General features: G+C 41.5%; 3 protein-coding genes across 4 annotated transcripts; 2 read left to right on the top strand and 1 right to left on the bottom strand.

Annotated features, from left to right (window-relative positions):
* The first annotated feature begins 1,989 nt into the window (after positions 1 to 1,989).
* On the top strand, positions 1,990 to 5,963 carry LOC133975226 (cytochrome c oxidase subunit 5B, mitochondrial). The gene is made up of 4 exons (XM_062413131.1): positions 1,990 to 2,146; positions 3,932 to 4,002; positions 4,950 to 5,049; positions 5,439 to 5,963. The coding sequence occupies exons 1-4, from the start codon at positions 2,050 to 2,052 to the stop codon at positions 5,549 to 5,551; spliced, it is 381 nt and encodes a 126-aa protein (XP_062269115.1). The 5' UTR covers positions 1,990 to 2,049; the 3' UTR covers positions 5,552 to 5,963.
* Positions 5,964 to 6,814: 851 nt separating this feature from the next.
* On the bottom strand, positions 6,815 to 10,941 carry LOC133975225 (hatching enzyme 1.2-like). Its single transcript, XM_062413130.1, has 10 exons — positions 10,817 to 10,941; positions 10,693 to 10,725; positions 10,542 to 10,607; positions 10,100 to 10,149; positions 8,988 to 9,057; positions 8,783 to 8,897; positions 8,413 to 8,585; positions 8,247 to 8,328; positions 8,038 to 8,159; positions 6,815 to 7,137 (listed from the first exon to the last, which is right to left on the bottom strand). Exons 1-10 carry the CDS (start codon positions 10,887 to 10,889, stop codon positions 6,863 to 6,865), a joined length of 1,059 nt encoding a protein of 352 aa, XP_062269114.1. The 5' UTR covers positions 10,890 to 10,941; the 3' UTR covers positions 6,815 to 6,862.
* A 1,301-nt stretch (positions 10,942 to 12,242) lies between these two features.
* zcchc9 (zinc finger, CCHC domain containing 9) lies at positions 12,243 to 17,309 on the top strand. Of its 2 annotated transcripts, none has more exons than XM_062413307.1 (6): positions 12,243 to 12,327; positions 13,864 to 14,241; positions 14,705 to 14,855; positions 15,799 to 15,891; positions 15,975 to 16,043; positions 16,997 to 17,309. In XM_062413307.1, exons 2-6 carry the CDS (start codon positions 13,879 to 13,881, stop codon positions 17,107 to 17,109), a joined length of 789 nt encoding a protein of 262 aa, XP_062269291.1. In that variant the 5' UTR covers positions 12,243 to 12,327; positions 13,864 to 13,878; the 3' UTR covers positions 17,110 to 17,309. The 2 variants fall into 2 exon arrangements, with proteins under 2 accessions (XP_062269291.1, XP_062269292.1); XM_062413308.1 differs by having other exon boundaries at positions 12,282 to 12,327; positions 13,868 to 14,241.
* The last annotated feature ends 4,126 nt before the right edge of the window (positions 17,310 to 21,435 follow it).

Genomic DNA, 21,435 nt, shown 5'->3' with positions numbered 1-21,435 from the left:
GTGGCTCCATGGATACTGAATGTCTGTTTTATCATAGGCACACAGAAAACTGTGCTGCACTGATGTCGGTGTTGGGACCTCAGCTGTAAGATCCCTCCCTTGGAGGAGGGAGAGGACAAAACAAGTTGTTCAAGTATGGACTTCGGAGAGCCACAGGATGCTACCTATGATCCTGATGACTCGATCACAGTCTTGACTGAGTCAGCAGATGTGACGTGAGTGACTCAATATTTACTCTAAACATTTCAATAATCAGATGGATTACCATCCTACACTTTTTTAGCTGTTGCAGCCTTTTGGTGAAATCTTTGTCGTTCTAATAGAATGGAATCTTCCAACCCTGTTCATAAGACACCCACATATATTGTCTATGAAAACTGCCCCCTGGAGCTCTTTGAGGTGTGTCCTCTGTGTCGGCGGGGGACAGATGTAATATATAAGAAGGGCGAGTGCACAGCAAAGCCGATGAAAGCAGATGCAACCTTCCGTGATTCTCACAGGCTCTATTTAAAATCCAAACAATGTACAAACATTATGTGAAACATAAATAACATATCAATTAACTGCTGTCTTTAAATGGTCTTCACGATTTAAAAACCATTTATTTATCGTCTTCACGATATATAGAATAAAATAATTATAAAAAGAAAATGATAAATACAAAAAGTGCAAAATGTCCAACTTTTTTCCCCAATTTGTATTACAGATTACGTGGATAACCTGTTGGACATCATCTTTCACAAGGTTTTTCAGGACCCGGCCCCATATGTGAATGAGGTGCTGAAGATCTCAAAACCTGAGGATCTCTCTGCCAAGTATGAGAAACCTGACAAGCAGGAAGTTATAGCCAGCTATGTGTCGAGGTTCAATCAAGGGCAGGTCTGAACCCTGTATAACTTCCCTGAGCATCAGGGAACACTCTGCGTATCTGGAGCACCGAGCAGGACGACAGGACAACCCTGATTCTCCGGGCCCGATGGCCTCAACACCAGCTCACAAAGCTTCTGTACGCCAAATCCCTGTAACGGCTGAGCAAAGTTTACATTGTATTTAGAGAATAAAAGGTGACATAATTTTATTGCAACAAAACTTACTGCCCTTTCCTCTTGGACATAAAGGCCCATAATCTGCCCTAAAGATGTTGAATGCATTCTGTAGTGAGAACACCTTCAAACACATGTCCTACACCGCCATGTGAGGGGGAAGGGATGAGAAGGGGGAAGGATGAGAGGGGTGAAAGGAGGTGGGGTAAGATGGGGGCGGACTTAGAGGGGGCGGGGCCCTCAAAACGGGTCGATCTGAGGAGGTCTGTTTTAGACAGAGTAAAAAGGTGCTGTTTTAAATGATCCTTGTGGTATTTTTACCAGAAAATGTTACAGACATTTCATTAAGACCCCAAGGAACCATATCAATTGTGGTGAAATGGGCATTATATGTCCCCTTTAAGGCTGTTTGATATACATTGAGTAGAAAATGTTTTGTCTCCAGTTACTTAGAATCAGTCCATTGCTTGTAGGTGAATCTGTATTGATTCAGATTAGTTTGTTAATACATTTTACCATTCAAAACAAATTAATTAATTTTGTCTCTTCAAATTATGGCACGATCCATAGAGTATAGATTAATATTTAACACAGCAGACTGTTACTGTGCAACTTCCTGCTACTTGTCTCACTATTAGATTCTGATTTTGTTTTGAAAAAATTGCAATTAATGTCAATCGATGATACAGTATGTATGCATTTTTTCATAGATAAAAATGGTTATTTCTCATTATAATCATGATAAAAAATCAGTCAAGCAATAGATCAAATATATTGTGACATTTAACCTCTAAAACTGTGTTTATGATTTTAGGAATATAAACAGTGGTGAAGTTACAGTTGAAAAAGAGACGAGTGACTGATTTAATTACTTTTTTCACACAAAGTCTATTAGGAGTAAACGACAACGTTGCTCAAATTCCGTGACGTTCAAGCTGCGCGACTCTTAAATAAATTGCAGACGTCATCTTTGATCGACCAGAGTGTGGTGTCTGAAGAAGGAGAAATGGCTGCAAGGTTACTGCTGCGCTCGGCTTTCAGAGCCGCTACATCCCGCCAGGCTGCCCGAGTCCCTGCCCTGACTCGCAGCATGGCTGCCGGAGGTGAGAACAAAACCAACCCCGAGACTTTAAAAGTTGAAACTGCAGAGAAACTCGACTTTTAACCAGCGGTTTGTCAGCAGGAATCGGAGCCGGAAGACCTCCGTCCACTAGCTAGTTAGCGTTAGCAGCGCAAAGCAGTCTTGAAAGGTCAAACGTGTTTTTTAAATGAAAAGCGTTGAGCTACAGATTCTGTGGCTTCAATAGTTTAAATAATAGTGTTCAGTTATCTCTGTGATTGATGTATAGGTTAGAAAACTAAACGATTTTATAAATAAAAGCAGAGAACCCGCTCAGTTAACGTTAGCTGAGCTCTGCTAATGACTGACGGGCCATAACACAGCTAGAGACATGAGAAGATCACATCTCAGTCTGAAAGACAACAGGTTGCAAAGAACCTACAAGGTCATAATAGTACTCTTATAATACTGGACACACATGATGCGAAAGGGAAACGAGTATTAAGCCGGATTTTTAAATAGAAAATAAAAATACAAGATGCTATTTAGCTACAAGTGATTTATGAACGGTCAACAGTAAAAGTTAAATTGCTAAAGAGTCTTCAGCAAAATTGCCATACAAACACATGTGTCCAGACAGGAGCGTGAAAAGCGTATTAAAAGTTCCTTTTATACAGAGAGGGAAGAAGACAATTCCTTTTAAAAATCCTCAGTTTCAGGAGGCTCATGTCCTGCAGTTGGATTACAGAAGGCTACAACAAAACAATGAATTATTATCTCTGAACCTGAAGTGATCAGCTAGATGTCGAAAATGAATCAACCAAGAACACAGACGCTACACTGTCTTTGTCAGCTGTACAATTGAAGCTTAAGTGATATTAACAATTTTATTCAATAGTGATAAATATCACAATTAATACTTTCAGTGAGAAAATATTTTGCACTTTATTATTTAAATGATTAAAACCCTGCTTTTGCTTCCATGCTGTGCTACACTACTGCCATTTTAGAATATAGGACAAGATGGTGAGTATCACCTGTACATTTGAAGGTCTTCTGCACAATTTAAGTTACCAACTGCCATTAGATATGTTAGTGATCCCCCAGCGGATAATAATGATCTAACTTCAGTAGTGCACCCCAGAACCAAGGGTTTTTGCCTTGTAATCAACGATACAGGCCTGAACCTGAGGTTTTCCTAATGGAGAATTGCTAGTCAGCACCGCCCTAATTTAATGCTGCCTCTGCCGCTCGACAAAAATCTAGTAGTTGAAGCTGCTTATAGTGATCATGTTTATCCTGGGCCAAATTGATTCCTATAAGCAATTGATTACTATAAACGAATTGCGTAGCTCTCGTACCATTCTCGCAGACGCGCATACACACACTGACTACAGTTTAAATGATAATGTCTTTGAAATGACTCCACCATATCCGCACTGATCATCACATAATGTTCGATACTTTTCTTCAATGAGTTAAATCTTTGTTTAAAACAGCGCTTGCGTCCTCTCTAGCACTCTCTAAGACTGTTGTTTTTAAGTTGATCAATAAAAAAAACAAAAAAACATGGCACCTTCCCCCCACAACCCCAAGTATAAGTGGTGTAGATAATGGTTGGATGGATAACAGAAATATTTGAAAGAGATCCCATTTGAATGTTTTTTTTCAGGGTCTAATTTATTTATTTTACCTTCGCAAATGACAATGGATCAGCAACTGTTGTTAACTGAAGGTTTTCATTTTTTTGGGTCACAGCCTTTCATGTTTGTTAAAAAATGTTTTGGGCGAACATGACATTATGTATTTAATTCATCTGTGTTGTTAGGGATTCCCACTGATGAGGAGCAGGCCACAGGGTTGGAGAGGATCATCATGGATGCCATGAAGGAGGGAAAGGTACAACAATGTATCTCAATAAATATGTGTCTGGTTTCTGTCCTGTTGAAATTAGTTAATCGATCAACCTTTTATTAATTTTTCATTTCAAAGTTATAAGTCAGTGCAGTTGTAAACCATTCGACACTGAAGCAGAAAATGAAACCAATAATAGATAAAAATTAGAAAACGACCAAATTAAATGAAAGTAAAAAAAATCCTTTTATCAATTCCTATGCCAGGTGTTTTTATTTGAATCAATCATTTAGTTGATTAAAATAGACGATGCAGGGGATCTTTGCATTTGAAAGCCTTAAATATTTTGTTTGTATTGTTACTTGAAATTTTATTGTTGATAATGAAATTATTTGCAGGTTTTTTCCTGTAGATTGATTAGTAGTTACAGTAAACTATTAAATCTGAATCCAGGCTAAGGAGGTGATGATACTTATAAAAACACATTTTCCATGCTTCAGTTCATAAACAATCCATGCATGCATATTGGATGATAAATATCAGTACATCCACCTGGAACTCGATAAACTGCAGATGTTTGCCCCAGAATCTCTGATCCTCCAGACACTTCACACAACTGTTCTAGATTGACATCATGGATCTGAAGAAAATAAAAATATAGAGCTGGTCAATCATGACTCAGGAGTCTGTTATTGTGTTAGTCAATGAAATTGACTTCAGTTATCTCATACATGAGGTTTATTACATCTAATCAGGGTATTTTTCTTGTCAGAAACTCGTTGCGCACACTAAATACTGAACTTCGATTGTCACAGTTGCACCAGTGTAGGTCAGTGATGTTTGGACAAACATTTTATTAATTGCATTAACTCGATAAATGGGCTTACATTGTTTGGGCTAATAACATGAATCATGATGACTGGTCTTGTTGCACATATTCAGAATTATGTGACTAATGTTGCCTGCCCTCTGTAATTCTCCCTCTGTTTCAGGACCCCTACAACATGTTGAAGCCAAAGTGGTACAGTGGTACCAAGGAAGATCCAAACATTGTTCCCTCCATTACAAACAAGAGGATTGTTGGATGTATCTGTAAGTTTCCTTATTAAAATCTCAATTTAGTTCTTGAAGATTTCCATCATTAAAGTCTAATTAAAATGGCAAACCGCAGACAGAAAAAGTAGCTAAAGGAATAAAAAAAATCAACTTTACTCTTTTTAATAGAGAAACGGTATTAAATGTTTGTATGATTATAGAGAACGAAATGATCCTAGTTATCAGTATCATCGCATTTTGTGCATCACTACATTTACATGACCTGCTGTTTTTTCTTTTAGATTTTTTTTTTTTTTGTTGTGTCCGAGCCATGTGTTTCATGGTTCGGATCTTGGTCCACAGTATTGCATTTCTTATAATTTCAACAGGTGTGAAGTGAGCTTTGTTTCAGAGCCTCTGTGTCTAACCTTGTCTCGTGTCTATAGGTGAAGAAGACAACACATCTGTGGTGTGGTTCTGGATACATGATGGGGAGGCCCAGCGCTGTCCTTCCTGTGGTTCCTACTACCAACTGGTGCACTCTGAGATTGCCCACTAATTTATAACAAACCTCTCTTCATTGTAGATTTGTTTTACACAGCATTTGCTTCTCTTGGTAAATATTCTATCAGAATAAGGTAACGAAGAATCGGGCAGCGACTATCATTTTCAATCTCCAGGAAATTTAGTAGTAGATTATTTTTGCTTCTGTATTTCCTGGTCCTACATCACTAGCCCTTGTCTGATTGGTCTTTGACTTGTTATGTCTAAGTACTTGATGCACCTGCTAACCTCAGCAGTCTTTGCTTTGCGTGTTACATTTACCAGAGGGATCAGATGTGGTTTGGGACTCAAGTGTTTCTTTCAGGTAATTTCCATTCAGCTGCCGTTTACATTGACACTTGTACAATGTTACACTTAATGGTCCACTTACTCGTTTTATTTAACCAATAAAATCCTCAATGTATCAATCCTGACTCTATACCTTTGTTGTACACTCACTGGACTTTTCTATTCTTAATGAAATAACCAGTCATAGCTGAATTACATATTCTTGAATGCATCCCATTCACAGGTATCAGAGCAAATGTTAGCATGCAATTCTGAACAAGACAAATTATGCCCCCCCCTCATTTTTGGTGTGAAATCACCTGGGAAAACTGTTTTGCAAGTCTGACCTCCTTCAGAGACTCAGCCTCATGGTTGTGACCCCGTTGATCACTGATGGGATATGGGGCAAGATTTGCCCCTGGCAGGTTACTGCCCAGATTAAAGTTGGCCACAAAATGGGCAAAGAAATGTGTCCTAAGGGGCTAATATGGCATGGATTGGATTTCGTATTTAAGTTTTAAAAGGAACTCTTGAAGCAGAACATTAAATTCAAAACATCCATAAACAGATTTAAATCTGTAGTTAACTTTCACCACAACAATTGTACCCATTACGATGTTTTACTAAATTGTTTTGACATTAAGTTAAAGTAGTGGGGATCTGTTACTTTCAACACCAGACAATTCGAATGGTGTGGAGGAGAATTTCGGAGATGGACCTGTGTTTGTCAGTTGACCTTTTGAGAGACAAGGCCAATCATTTTTCAGGGTCTGGTTTCTTTGAAACCATGAACACGCACTTACATACAGTTCAACAAACTGCTTCAAACAAGGCCCTCAACATATCTGGCCTCTAGGCTGCTGAAATATCTTTATTTCTGTGGAAGATATAAGTAAATGTAATTGAGGACACAGATTGAAATGACTTGAGAAGCAGTTTCTATAAATAAAATCATGACATGTGAAACCAGTAAAGACAAATCCACCAAAAACCGGTTTGTATGTTTTGGTTTTAATAAAAGATTCAATCACAGCTCATTTTAAACTTGTCTGACTGTATCATTGCGCCCTCCAGTGGCAGTGTCCAGGGGCTGCAGTGGCGCTGTGGTCTGGCTGGTATTATTGCGCCTTCCAGTGGCAGAATCCAGGTGCTGCAGTGAGGCTGTGCGATTTTTCTGGTTTCTTATGCTGTTGCTGTTGAAAGAAACAGTCATATTGTGGGTCATGAAGTTGGGAATCTCCTCCTCAGCATTTGACCCACTGCCTGCTTCGTCTACTTCACCACTTTCCTTCCCAGTCTGTGTAACTGTTGTATCTGGTCAAGAAGTGGAAAAACAGAAGTAAGCAAGGTTCTCCATGTTCACATATTTCTCACATGTCACTTTGTACGCGGTTTGAAGTGCACATTATAAAGTCTAATTTCTCAAGTTATTTTTACCCATAGCAAAAAGCGCTGCCCATAGATACACTGTATGAATGTGTGTGTGAATGGCAATAAGCTGTTCTGTTAAGCATTTGAGTGGTCATCAAACAAGAAACCCTCTATATAAATACAAACCATTTATAGGTCCCCTAGCACTCTAGCTCAAAGGAAGACCACAACTGAATGTATAGGGATTGAATTCCTGTGCAGACATTGATGAAACCCAGATGATTCATCATGATAACTTTGGTAATCCTCAGACTTTTAGCTCCACTAGCACCATCATTAAGTGCTGTGATTTATGACAAAAATACCTGCATTACAGCAAGATAAACCCCTTATAATATTATTTGCATGGGTCCCCAAGTGTTTGGTTCAGAGAATGGGATGTACTTTAATTTTCAGGATAGTTGTCCCAACTGCTGCCTACAAGTGACATCCCCATGTGTTATGTTTTACATAAGTGGAAAACTATTCAAACTAACCTCTAATCTGTGTCCATGTTCCACACTATGCATTATTTTAAACATCTTACAGTTATATACAGACTACTGATTGCACAGAGACAAGAGTTTAAATAGAACAGCTCACTGTACACCTAAAAAACATGTCTAGTGGCATTGCATTGTAAGATATCCTGAAGATATAAACATTTACCTGCAAACACGGTATTTTAAGGACGAGCACAGAAAATAACATGTACAAAAGTATGTATAGTGGAAGTGCAACACACCACCTAAATGTCAGTCTGTTATAAAATGTTCAGAGATGTAAGAAACAAAGTGCACGTACCACATTTGTAGAGGTGACGAACTTTCTGGATGTCCAGCTTTGTCATTTGAACCCTCTGTCCCATATTCTTCACGTATTTTACTGGAACAATGGTAGCCAGACCATTTGCTGAAAAAAACCCTCTGAAACAATAAAATCAGTTACTGAATCACTGTTGGCGGACAAATACAGAAATAAACTTATTATATGCTTTTTATTTGACACTTTACCCTCCGTAGTGCAGGATGGAAGTGATGTCATAAGGAAGATTAAAAGTGTTTCCTTGTTGCTTATTGAAGTTTCTCTGCATACCTGAAACACAACCATAGTGTTTGCACTCAGTAGAGACCGAGCATCATCACTACAGAACTCCACAGGAGAGAACACGAACATCACCTTTCATGATATTATCAGGCAAAATGGTGATGTACTGTTCACGGTCTGTCCTTGTGTGTTCATGGTGGAAACCCAACGCGTGAAGTATCTCATGGACGATGTTACCAATGATACACTGAGGAGCGACAAACACAGGCTGCCCACCGCCAATGATGCCCACATATGAAGCACATCTGAAATAACACAGTTGATGTATATTAAGGCAACAAAAAGTTGAACATCGATCAAAGCTTCACTCATCAGCAGTATAGCAGACCTTACTGAGCTGGGATGTTGAAATCCAGCCCTATTGATCTGCAGGTTGACCTCTACCCAATTCACAACCCATCAAACCTCAATTTTCAAACCTGACCATGCGAACAGCACTCACCCTTTGCCGAGCTTGAAGAGCAGGTGGTTAGTCTCAGTGGTTCTTATGTGAAAGGTCAGACATGTGTGCTCAATAATCATGGTGATAGCAGAGAGGATGTCCTCTGTCCGACTGGCTGTAAAATAGTAGTGAGAAAAAAGAAAGATTTGTGAGCTACAATCAAATCAGTAATCTGATTTTATTTAAAAATACACAGACTGCTAACCTAACTCCGGGCTGATAAGGTATGGTATCTTCTGTGTTGGCCACGTATTTCCCGCAGCATTCCTGTCAGACTGTAGGTAAAATAATTGTCCTCAAGTATAAGTAAGTTAGTTAATGCAGTGTCCATAATTTGTCCTCTTTGTCTATTGTCGTTAATTCAAGTAATGGAGGATGAAGGAGTGACCATCAGAAAAACGGTGACTTCTGCTGAAAGCTACAAACTGATTGAGTGGCTCAATGTCCAAATAAAACTGAGTGACAGACACAGAGGGAGAAGGCACAAGAGGGAGAGATACAGCTGCAAAAAACAATGCACATATGTTGTTCACTATAAGCATCTGTAGATTTGACCCAGAGTTATACAAGAGAGACCAATGATCCACTTACAATTCTTTTGAAATCTATAACACATATGCAGTAAAACGTAAGAAATCCATTGGGATGGTGCGTGTTGATGTTGGGAAGCATTTAAAGGCGAGTGTTTTTTCTTTCATCTTTTTTTGGGGGTTTTGTGATTTTAAAAGGTTCAGTGTGTAAAATGTTGTGACATCTAGTGGTTAAGTTGCATGTTGCTGCTGTGAACGCTCGTCACCTCACCCTCCCAAAGCTGTGGTAGCCTTCAGTTGTCATAAAAAGTCAAAAAAAAGGTGTTTGGTTTGTCAAAGGGGTTCTTTGTAGAGAAGTTCCACTCCGAATGTAATGTCTTTTTAGGGTTAAGAAAACAATTCATACATTTTAGATGAAACACACTAGTGAAAATATCACTAGGTTATTTTCATATTCAATTTCTGTCTATAGAGCCATTTCACCTAAATCGTACATACTGAACATTCAAAACTTTTGGAAAAATATTTCTAAAATCGGAATTCATAAAGCTGTCAAGCGAGTCATATAGCAGAGTTTGAACATTGATCAACCCACAGTGAGAAAAATGTCTATGAAAATTTAAAAAAAGATGTTTTATTTCTTTAGCGACTGTGCAACTCAGCCACTCTGTCCAGTTAAGTTGACAGCAAGTCTGAGCTGAAGATTAAACAAAGCCGCTTTTGAACACTGCAGATCTGATCGATGGAGCCTAATCCACATTACAGTGTACCTGAGCGATTAACTCACCGACAACATTATGTCGCCCTCCAACACTGCATAGCTCTTGGACAGCAGCTCTGCAAGAATGAAGGAAAAAATACAATAAATGTTACTTCTTTCTTAGAGGCTTTTCTTATCAGCTACAGATATTTAATTCACTGAACTTTTGTATTTATGATGGCTGTTGACCTTTGTCTATTCAAGAACATCTTTTTAGCTCTTAGTGTGGGCCATGTTATTTGAAATGGGAAGTAAGTCAATTTTTTTCAACCATCAATCTATAATCTAACGGTTTTTCAATAAATGGGTCAAGTTAATACAGAAATATTGAAACACAATTGGAGTGGATTATTCTTTATATATTTCTTTTAAAGTGTGATTACCTTTGCCTTTAGGTGACTGGAAAAAACACGAGTCAGTTCCATATAATGTTTTTTATTGGCAGGTCAACATGCAAGTCTGGGCTCACCTTGTAATGTCTCTGGGTAAGACTCCATATAATCCAATGCTGTGATGAGCCAGTCCTCTTGGAGTACTGTTTAAAGTTTTACATAAACGAAACAGAAAAACTCACAAATACCAACTCAGTGATGATGCTGGGGTTAGACAATAAATTGTACCTTTGCTAACTTCACGAACAGGACCAGAGATGACTGAAAATTCAGCAGATGAGACAAAAATCACACATTCGGTTTTCTACGCAATAAAGGTAAAAATGCAGCTGCCCGCATGGCGATTTCTTACCATCTTTAAGGTTTTCTGCACATAAAAGTGCAGCGATAAGAAGATGCAACATGACTGAGCAGCTGTGCTCCATTATTATCACATTAAGTCAAAGCACCTGTGAGCTGCAGCCTAATTTATTCCGGTGAGCCTCAGCCATGTTGTTAGTGCAGTCTGCAAGTTCTTATACACAATTGCTCTGTAATGAAGTAAAATTCTGAGATACTTGTGCTTAACCTCGGAATACAAATATTACCTTTATACCTCTGTAGGATCCACAATAAAGTTTTTGTTTTTACTTTAAGCTGTACTCTGGTGACGATATGTAATACATAATTTGACCACCGTGGGGTGCTTTAAAACAGCATACTAAAGTATTTAGGATAGGACAGGTGTAGGAAGGCCTCTCTGACAGGGGAAGTACACAGATTTTCAGCTCGGTGTAGTGTGATTACTGAATGGAAACTGGATGTTGATGATTTGAAATATGGACTGATTCTTGCCTGTGATAAGGTGAATACAATATTGATGACGATAAACAACATTAACAGTGTTGTGGTGTATGGATCACCGGACTCAAAGAGAGACCATGCATTGGACATAGGTTTATTGTTGGAGCCCACAAGATCATGAGTCCATACAAGTTCTCCCCTTACACTCTTGAGCGCCTCAATTTATATTGAGTTTTACTGTATGACTACACAACTTATATGCAGTGGAAGCAATTTAATACATTACTCAAGAACTGTAATTCAGTTAAGTTATAATCTATTTGTACTCCGAGAATTTACCTGATTGCAGTGTGAGCTGTACTTTTCAGACAAAACATATCAACAGTCTATATGATGCATGATTATTGACTGAAACTCCTACAGTCATTGTAGTAAAAGAAACTAAAGAGACAGTTTTGTGAAAGTACAACACTTTTGAGATACAGAGGTATTTCAAACGATTGCAATTGTTAACAATGTTTAAACTAGATCTTTAATTTCCAGAAGGGATTTTGTATTTCGTTTTATGAATACATAAATCAAAAATTTATAAATCAAACCTTCAGCTTACAAACAGAAATAACAGCTTTGATGTAAATCATTTTGAAGTGGGGATTTCCGGTGCAGAGTACAAGGGAAAACTCATTTTGAGATAACAGCCTTTTAAGATATAAGGTGATATTTAAATCAATAGATGCAAAATTTGTTCTAATGCTGTGAAAGGAAACTCTCAAAATTTCAAAACTGTATCACTTTATTTGTAGTGACCAATCTCATCTTAATAATTCAATAATAATGATAATGACTCATTTTAATGTGTATTTGCTGCAGGAGTTTAAATTACGACTTTTACTTACAAAAATCGCCAAATTGGCCAAATTGCTGTACACAGCTGACCACGTTGGTTCAGACCATTAACGTAGCTGACAGTAGGGGGCGCCCTGAAGACTGCAAATCATCTTCTTACTCGTGTAACAAATACAAAGAAGAAAAAGAGCGATCACTTCCGGGATCAAACAAACACGCGGAACTCCTCATAGGGTAACGTTGACACATTAAGGATCTTTTTAACGTTTTACTCTCTTGGATGACAATTTTTATTTAATGATTTGCAACTGTATTTTGTTAGATAGAAATAACACCACTTTAGATATTTATAGTTAATATCCTAACGTCTGGAAACAGCTGGTAGATTTACATGTTTATGTGAATCAGTACAAGAGTTACTTAAAGCCCTCTAAGCTTTTAAAGGGAATTAAAAAACTGAACTTAATGAAACCTAACCTAAAATGTTCAGCGAATATGTTGTTGAACAGTCAGAGAAGTGACGGCAAACACTTTTTTGTAGACTGTTTTTTTGAGCAGATCACTTCAGGTTCAGAGGTTGATCTGTTTGTTTTGCCGTCTGTGTGTGTATTATGAAGAACTCCTCGATCTTTCCAGTGTTATGGAAACCACTTGAGGGATGAAATAATGGGTTAACAAGTTCAGATTTAAAAGTTGATTCAAACAGTTCCTGCAGACGCCCCACGTTTTGTTCATAACTTACATCAGAGGGTATTGCAGCTTGTGACCCGTTATCTTGACTGAACTGCAGGAAGCAGTAAGATGTGTTTCTATCAATGCTGAGAAAAGGGCAGTTTACTAGTTGGTCAGAGATTCATCCTGCTGCAAGATAATAAGCCAGAACAATAGTAGAACGGCTGGGTTTTTTAAAAGTGTGTACGTGTGTGTGTGTATTTGTACAATCTGGACACGCAATACATTCATTATTTACAAGGTCAGAGGATGTCAAATCTTGTTAAAGCCCTGTCAGACAAATTGACTGAATATTTAAAAGCTGTTTTGGAGTTTTTATTTTGAAAAAAATGTAAACCTTTTTTGAAGGTGTTTTCAGTTGCTTAACAGACCTCTGAAATAGCCGACGTGTAATGTATGACATCATAACAGCAGGTACAGTTGATTATAAGCCACACTGGTGAAAAGTAATAAAGCTAATTAATTTAAACTTTATAAAGAACCTTGACTTTAAATTGTCATTGCCGATAAACAGGTAGGATTAATACAAACTTCTATCTGCACCATAGACTGTTTATAAAATGCTCTACACAGTGTCCAGTAGGCAGACAAGAAAAGAGTGAAAGTATATTGTAGAACTGTTTGAGAAGGACTCACTAATGACTAATTATCAACGGTATAATTCTAAAGTAGCCCTATAGCTGCTGTAAATTCCACTGCACAGTAATAAGCAAATTCAGTTTGTAAAGTCTGTAAAAATCTTCATTGCAGATAAACCAGGTAGAAAGAACACAAAGTTGTCAAATTCACTCTGCACCAGAGATAAAAAAACAACCTGTTACAGTATATTGCAGGCCTCCTATGTTACGCATTAATAATTCTTTAGTAGCTGTGCAGCATTATCACAGGCAAAGTAAACTGCCCTTTTAAAACAGGCGGGTTTAGAACGGGCACTGCACTTATGTAGTAATTGAGTCTTATCTCCTTTAAGTTGTTAAGTTTGCAGTGTTGCTGTGAACTGTTCCTCTTGATATATTCTGTTTCTGTGTTTGTCCTCAGCCAGAAGCTGCAGTCATGACGAGATGGGCGAGAGCCAATAACGTCCACAAGCACAAACCAGCAGAGGCCACTCCATGGAGTCAGCTTAGAACAAGGGGAAGAGATCAGCCAGGCAGCTCTGGTGACCACTTAAGGGGGACTCAGTCTGGTGGATTCGCTGCGAAAAGACCAAACCGCAAGAAAAAGGATTACGACAATGAGGATGTGAACGGATTCATGGAGTTTCTCCAGCAGAAGGGACAGCCACTGCCAGGAGCTGGTAATCGAGGGACTGAGCAAGGCCAGGATTTCAGGGAAGAGGTAGAATTGGCCTTGAAGAAAGACAGGAGAAGAGAGGACAGAAGGATAAAGAGACAGACAGACAAAAAGAGCAACATGGTGAGTGATTTCAAACCTTTATTATAGGTGCCGGATATTTGGTCTGTCGCAACAACCACACTTGTGATAGTAGACCTGCCGTTGCTGTGAAGTGTGAGGACATGAATAAGAGGTGAAATCATTAGACATTAATAGATCTGCATCTGTTCTGATAATCAGTTGATCATTTGGGACCTTTATCAATTAACAATTAGAAACAAATTAGTGTGGGCTGGGCTAAGTCAGTGTGACGGATGCTGATGAACAGGAAGTGGACTTTTACGGTTATTTTCTCTGACAACTGTTTTTTCCTGTGGCCGAAAATGTTGCTATTAGAGCACTGAGAAAGATGCAGAACAGTTAACAGATGCACTGTAAGGTAAAAGACCCGATCCTGAAAATACAATATTGATCAGTACCAAATTGTGTGTATTCTCTCAGATGTTCCTCTCTCTCTCCTCTGATGCTGTTTATCTCTCCTCAGATGTGCTTTAACTGCAGGAAGCCAGGTCATGGTTTGGCAGACTGTCCAGAGGCAGACGGAGACGCGGAGATGGGCCGAGACATCTGCTATCGCTGCGGCTCAACTGAACATGAAATCCACAAATGTAAAGCGAAAGTTGACCCGGCTCTCGGTGAGGACATTAAAACATACTGAAATTTTCTAAATCGCTGACCGTCTGGTTATTGGACAATCACGAGTGTACAACATGATTAGGTAGAAGTAGGGCTGCTCGATTATGGAAAAAAATCATAATCCCGATTATTTTGGAGAATATCAAAATCACGATTATTTAAACGATTACTAATATGTGCACTTATTCTGAAGTCTATGCTTTATTTTTTTAATCACTTCCGGTTCCGGTAAACACCGATGACGGCTGCGTGTCTTATTCCTCCGTGAAACCAGGATATCGGTGCCCGGTTATTCAAACCCTTAATGATGGCAACCCTAACACTCTCTGACCGGCTGACCGGCCGGGGGAATGCGAGTCCGGTCTCACCGGTCTGAACAGCCAGGCAGGAGCGCGCTTGAGAATAGCGGTGCACGGCGCGGCCGCTACAGGGTCTGCTGCTGCCCTCCCTGCTTTTCCACTTGCGCTGTTTTTTTCACCGCCGATCACCACACACACAACTTGCCTCCTTCACTTTACGGCTGCTTGAGAGTGAGTGCCAGTCAGCTGGGCCGCTGAATGCTTTGGGGGAAGGACTGAATTGCGCATGAGCGTCTCTTTCGAAAAAAATGCCAATTAATCGTTTCAACTCGATTATAGTAGTTTGGAGATCGTTTGACCCCATAATCGTAATCACGATTAAATTTTGATTAATTGAGCAGCCCTAGGTAGAAGACAGAGCTCTTGGCTTTTTTCTGCAGAAAAGTGAATGCTCCAACTATCTTCCTTTACTGCATTTCCAGGACAAAATGAAAGAATGTTGTAGCTAATATCATCTTTATTTAAAATAAGATCATGTAAACAGTGTAAACACTCCCCTGCAGCCACTTGTGGGCCGCCCACAGGATGTTGGCTTTCAGAGCGTTAATATCCTAAAACTGTGTTAACATGCTTTTTCTCTCAGGTGATTACCCGTATGCAAAGTGCTTCATCTGTGGTCAGACTGGACACTTGTCTCGATCCTGCCCAGATAATCCTAAGGGAATGTATGCACAAGGTACAGAACATCAATGCACTCTAACAATCTCTGTACAATCATACATTTTCTGCTCATATAAACAATGGTTTGTGTATGTGCAGGAGGCTCCTGTCGTGTTTGTGGTTCAGTGGAACATTTTCAGAAGGACTGCCCGGAGCACCAGGCTGCAAGTGAGTTCCTACTGTCTGTCTGCTACTCAACCAGTCTGCCAGTCTTCAATGTTTCAGCTGAATGTAAACAAGTTTACATGTAGGTAACGGGAATAAAAACTTCCTCAGAATGCAGGACTATAGTTCACATTCTCGTTTAGTCAATATAATGACTAAAGACAGAGATTAGATGCCTGGGATCATGGGAGTTGTTTCCTCCTCTCCAAATGAAACTGAGCGGCTGATTCAATCCGGTCAAAATTCTGAATAAAGCTGTTTCACATAAAAAAAATCAGTGTTCTCAAAGACATCCATGGGTACACTGGATGTCTTTGAGAGGCTGCGAGACAAACTGCTGCTAATGTTTGCTAGCTTATTGACTTAATAACTTAAGATCCAGTTGTCTGATGTCAAAAAGTCTTAGTTCTGTAAGAATATATAGTTAAAAAGCATCAAGATCTCGAAAATGCGGTCACATTACATGGAAAATGTGACATGGATATTGGAAAATCGTGAATAATTAAACAATAAATTTAACAAGTAGATATATTGAGTGTTGCATACTAAACACACTAAAAGCATTAAACTTTCTCTTAAAGTCTCTCTGCACCTACATACGAGGTTTGGCTCTCACATTGGGCTTTTTCCCCTGAAAGAGAAGTCACCAGGACAGAGGGAACTTGTTTTTCTTCCAAGCTCAGAAGATGGAGGATGATGGGTTGCTGTATTAAGGTGGTTTCACTGTACCCTGGCCACTAGATATCATGAAATCCGAAACACTGCGCCGATAATGTTGTCAGTAGTGCTTGTAGCTTTTTCTCTGGGTCTGCACACTGAGGAGGACATCCGCTAAAACCCGCTGTAGTGAGCCTAAATCCACAGATCTTATCTCAGTCGTGAGATAAGATCATCGTCGGTAAACGAGGGTGAAGAGCCATCACTCTTCATCATATCTCCCCTTTGTGTTTTTGCAGCTAACTCTGTGACGGTGGGCTGGTTGTCCAACAACATGAGCGCAGACCATGAGGAAGTACACCTTCCAGTAAAGAAAACCAAACCCAAAGCGACTAAGGTGGTGAAGTTTTGAGCTGCTAAGATGATCTGTAGCTCAAGGACAGAATTCCGACTCAAGAGTTTCATTAACACAATTCATATATGTATCTCTAATCAACCCCTCTTCTGGTTTACATCGAGGATTTGCCTTCACACACAGTGAAGTGGTTTAGACACATTCTAATATATTGTTTATAACTAAAGTACCTTTCAATAAAATGTTACTTCAATATATTTACAGTCTGATTTTATTTAGTTGCTGCAAGAGTAACTTTGTTTAAAGTTGATAGTCGTGTACAAATATGAGATGTTTATTGGTGAAAGTATCAAGATCATCTTTTAGCTGATTTATATCGGTTTGACAAAAATATGAAATAATCTTGATCTGAGTCTAATTGTTATCTTTCTTCAGCGCTTTAAAACGCAACTTAAAGTTTTTCTCACAGGATTGATCAGATGACAGCTGAGCTGAACTCAGGAAAACCATGAGATGCAGTAGAAAGGTTTGGGAACGAAAATAATTTACGTATTGTAACCAGTGACAAGTTATTTGTTATTGCTGATCTAAAAAAAATTTAAGAAATTTACTTGTCTGCTAACAAGTAAATTACATCATGACGTTCTTTTAGATTGTTTGGTTTTATTTAGGATTAGTAGCTTTTCGTCATGTTGCATGATCATCATCCACAGATGGAATTTAAGATGATTGTTTTGTTTGTTTCCATCAAACAGTAGAAAGCACACACACACACCACACACACACACACACACACACACACACACACACACACACACACACACATACAGAAGCGGTTTTCTATTATCTATCATATCACTGTGTATGGAATTGGCAAATTGGCGCCCCCTGCAACTGCAGCGCCCCCTGCTTGATGCTGTGTGAGGAAGGGGAAGGGGACAAAGTCGCTAATTTGGCAACACTGGTCCTGCAGTCAGAGCAGAGAGGAGACCCACACTCCGATGATGTGCGGTGATGATGTGCACAGCAGGATGATGTGCGCTGCAGGATGATGTGCGCCACACGATGAGGTGCGCCGCACGATGAGATGCGCTGCAGGATGAAGTAAGCTGCAGGATGATGTGTGCCCCAGGATGATGCCGCAGGATGATGTGCGCCGCATGATGATGTGCGCTGCAGGATGATGTGCACCGCAGGAGGATGTGCGCTGCACAATGATGTGCGCTGCATGATGATGTAGGGTGATGATGATATGCGCCGTAGGATGATGTGCGCCCCAGGATGAAGGAAGAAGTGCGCCTCACGATGATGTGCGCCGCATGATGATGTGTGCCGAAGGAATCTTGATGCTGTGTGAGGAAGGGGTGTAACAATTCGCCCTGTTTAAAACCCCAGGGGAAAATTACTACGCATTATTTTCAAGGCACGGGTGGATTAGTCCCGCTGCGTACGGCGCGCGCCGACTGCCCAATTTATAGCAAACGAATACTCCCTGCTTAGACCAATATTCCTGTCAGAGGTCCCAGGTCCACATCGTTCTGCGGCGCACATCATTGTGAGGGGCAAATCATCCTGTGGTGCACTTCATCCTGCGGCACACATTGTTGTGTGGCGCACATCATCTTGTGTCACATCATCTTGCAGGGGGCGGCGCTCGGAGGGGATCTCGCCCGGGGCGCAATTCCATGTAGAACCGCCACCACACACACACACACACACACACACACACACACACACACACACACACACACACACACACACACACACACACACACACACACACACACACACACACACACACACACACACACACACACACGGCCAGTATTTCCTAATTGGGGTAGAGTGTCAGTCCTATTCCTACTCTGAGACCAGCTGGAAATCGCAGAGCTTCATGACACTGCCGGTCACACTCAACTTGTCCTGTAAAACAGAGACTCAAAAGAGAACCTTATTTTGCCGCCAGTGTTCATTTCATTGCAGATGGTGCCCATTGGGGAAGAGAAGACAAAATAAGACAAGTTAAGAAGTTGCCGTTACTTTATGTAATTTAATGTTAATTCTATCAATATCATAATGTAAGAGAGAGAGAAGATGGCGCAAGGCTGGTTCCACTTAGAGTTGTATAGAAATCAATCATGGGTGGCAGCGAAGGTAGGGGGTCTCGACGGACCAGACCCGGGCGGCAGAAGCTGGCTCTGGGGACGTGGAACGTCACCTCGCTGTGGGGAAAGGAACCGGAGCTTGTGAGGGAGGTGGAACGCTATCAGTTAGATCTGGTGGGGCTTACCTCCACGCACAGTCTCAGCTCTGGTACCGTACTCCTGGATAAGGGTTGGACTTTATTCTTCTCCGGAGTTGCCAAGGGCGTGAGGCGTCGGGCGGGTGTGGGGATACTCATAAATCCCCGGCTGAGCGCCGCGGTGTTGGAGTTTACCCCGGTAGACGAGAGGGTCGCCTCCCTGCGCCTAAGGGTTGTAGGGGGGAAAACTCTGACTGTTGTTTGTGCGTATGCACCAAACAGCAGTTCAGAGTACTCGGCCTTCTTGGAGACCCTGAATGGAGTCCTGTATGGGGCTCCAATACGGGACTCCGTAGTTCTGCTGGGTGACTTCAACGCCCACGTGAGCAACGATGGAGACACCTGGAGAGGCGTGGTGGGGAGGAACGGCCTCCCTGATCTGAACCCGAGCGGTCGTTTGTTATTGGACTTCTGTGCTAGCCATGGATTGTCCATAACAAACACCATGTTCGAACATAAGGACGCTCATAAGTGTACCTGGTACCAGAGTACCCTAGGCCGAAGATCAATGATCGATTTTGTGATCGTGTCATCTGATCTGAGGCCGCATGTTTTGGACACTCGGGTAAAGAGAGGGGCGGAACTGTCAACCGACCACCATCTGGTTGTGAGTTGGATCAGGGAGTGGGGGAAATTTCCGGATAGACCTGGTAAGCCCAAACAAGTAGTGCGGGTGAACTGGGAACGCCTGGAGGAGGCCCTCGTCCTAGGTATCTTCAACTCACACCTCCGGCGGAGTTTTTCTGGCATTCCTGTGGACGTTGGGGGCATTGAGCCGGAGTGGGCGGTGTTCAAAGCCTCCATTGCTGAAGCTGCGGCGGCTAGCTGTGGCCTCAGGGTCTTAGGCTCCTCAAGGGGCGGTAACCCTCGGACACCGTGGTGGACACCGGTGGTCAGGGAAGCCGTCCGATTGAAGAAGGAGGCCTTCCGGGATATAATATCCTGGAGGACTCCTGACTCGGTTGCAGGGTACCGACAGGCCCGAAGGGCTGCAGCTGCTGCCGTGTCGGAGGCTAAGCAGCGGGTGTGGGAGAAGTTCGGAGAGGCCATGGAGAAGGACTTTCGGTCGGCACCAAAGTGTTTCTGGAAGACTATCCGGCACCTCAGGAGGGGGAAACGGGGAACCATCCAAGCTGTGTACAGTAAGGATGGGACTCTGTTGACCTCAACTGAGGAGGTTGTCGGACGTTGGAAGGAACACTTTGAGGAACTCCTGAATCCGAATAACACGCCCTCTATGTTGGAGGCAGAGCTCGAGGTTGATGGTGTTTCATCGTCAATTTCCCTGGTGGAGGTCACTGAGGTGGTCAAACATCTCCGCAGTGGCAAGGCCCCAGGGATTGATGAGATCCGGCCAGAAATGCTAAAGGCTCTGGGTGTTGAGGGGCTGTCATGGTTGACACGCCTATTCAACATCGCGTGGGAGTCGGGTACAGTGCCAAAGGAGTGGCAAACTGGGGTGGTGGTTCCCCTGTTCAAAAAGGGGGACCAGAGAGTGTGTGCCAATTACCGGGGCATCACACTTCTCAGCCTCCCTGGTAAAGTCTACTCCAAGGTGCTGGAAAGGAGGGTTCGGCTGATCGTCGAACCTCAGATTGAAGAGGAACAATGCGGTTTTCGCCCCGGACGTGTAACTACAGACCAGCTCTTCACTCTCGCAAGGATCCTGGAGGGGGCCTGGGAGTATGCCCATCCGGTCTACATGTGTTTTGTGGATCTGGAGAAGGCGTATGACCGGGTCCCCCGGGAGAAACTGTGGGAGGTGCTGCGGGAGTATGGGGTAAGGGGGTCTATCCTCAGGGCCATCCAATCCCTGTACTCCCAAAGCGAGAGCTGTGTTCGCGTCCTCGGCAGCCAGTCAGTTTCGTTCTCAGTGGATGCTGGTCTCCGCCAGGGCTGCGCCTTGTCACCAATCCTGTTTGTGATATACATGGACAGGATATCGAGGCGTAGTCGGGGTGGGGATGGGTTGCAGTTCGGTGGTCTGAGGATCTCGTCACTGCTTTTTGCAGATGACGTGGTCCTCATTGGATCATCGGCCTGTGACCTTCAGCACTCACTGGATCGGCTGGTGGCCGAGT

The sequence above is a fragment of the Platichthys flesus genome, chromosome 19 (assembly GCF_949316205.1).
Source record: "Platichthys flesus chromosome 19, fPlaFle2.1, whole genome shotgun sequence".
In the NCBI taxonomy this organism is placed as follows: Eukaryota; Metazoa; Chordata; class Actinopteri; order Pleuronectiformes; family Pleuronectidae; genus Platichthys; species Platichthys flesus.
Note: the sequence above shows the minus strand (reverse complement) of the source record. Positions and strands in the feature narration are given on the sequence as shown.

Excerpts from the sequence above, each read along its gene's own strand:
- LOC133975226 (XM_062413131.1), top strand. The coding sequence starts at position 2,050 with ATGGCTGCAAGGTTACTGCTGCGCTCGGCTTTCAGAGCCGCTACATCC. Across the intron at positions 2,147-3,931 it reads TCGCAGCATGGCTGCCGGAG|GGATTCCCACTGATGAGGAG; the intron begins GTGAGAACAAAA and ends CTGTGTTGTTAG. Across the intron at positions 5,050-5,438 it reads GAGGATTGTTGGATGTATCT|GTGAAGAAGACAACACATCT; the intron begins GTAAGTTTCCTT and ends TCGTGTCTATAG.
- zcchc9 (XM_062413307.1), top strand. The coding sequence starts at position 13,879 with ATGACGAGATGGGCGAGAGCCAATAACGTCCACAAGCACAAACCAGCA. Across the intron at positions 14,242-14,704 it reads CAGACAAAAAGAGCAACATG|ATGTGCTTTAACTGCAGGAA; the intron begins GTGAGTGATTTC and ends ATCTCTCCTCAG. Across the intron at positions 15,892-15,974 it reads TAAGGGAATGTATGCACAAG|GAGGCTCCTGTCGTGTTTGT; the intron begins GTACAGAACATC and ends GTGTATGTGCAG.
- LOC133975225 (XM_062413130.1), bottom strand. The coding sequence starts at position 10,889 with ATGGAGCACAGCTGCTCAGTCATGTTGCATCTTCTTATCGCTGCACTT. Across the intron at positions 10,608-10,692 it reads TGTTCGTGAAGTTAGCAAAG|TACTCCAAGAGGACTGGCTC; the intron begins GTACAATTTATT and ends AACTTTAAACAG. Across the intron at positions 8,329-8,412 it reads GCCTGATAATATCATGAAAG|GTATGCAGAGAAACTTCAAT; the intron begins GTGATGTTCGTG and ends GTTGTGTTTCAG.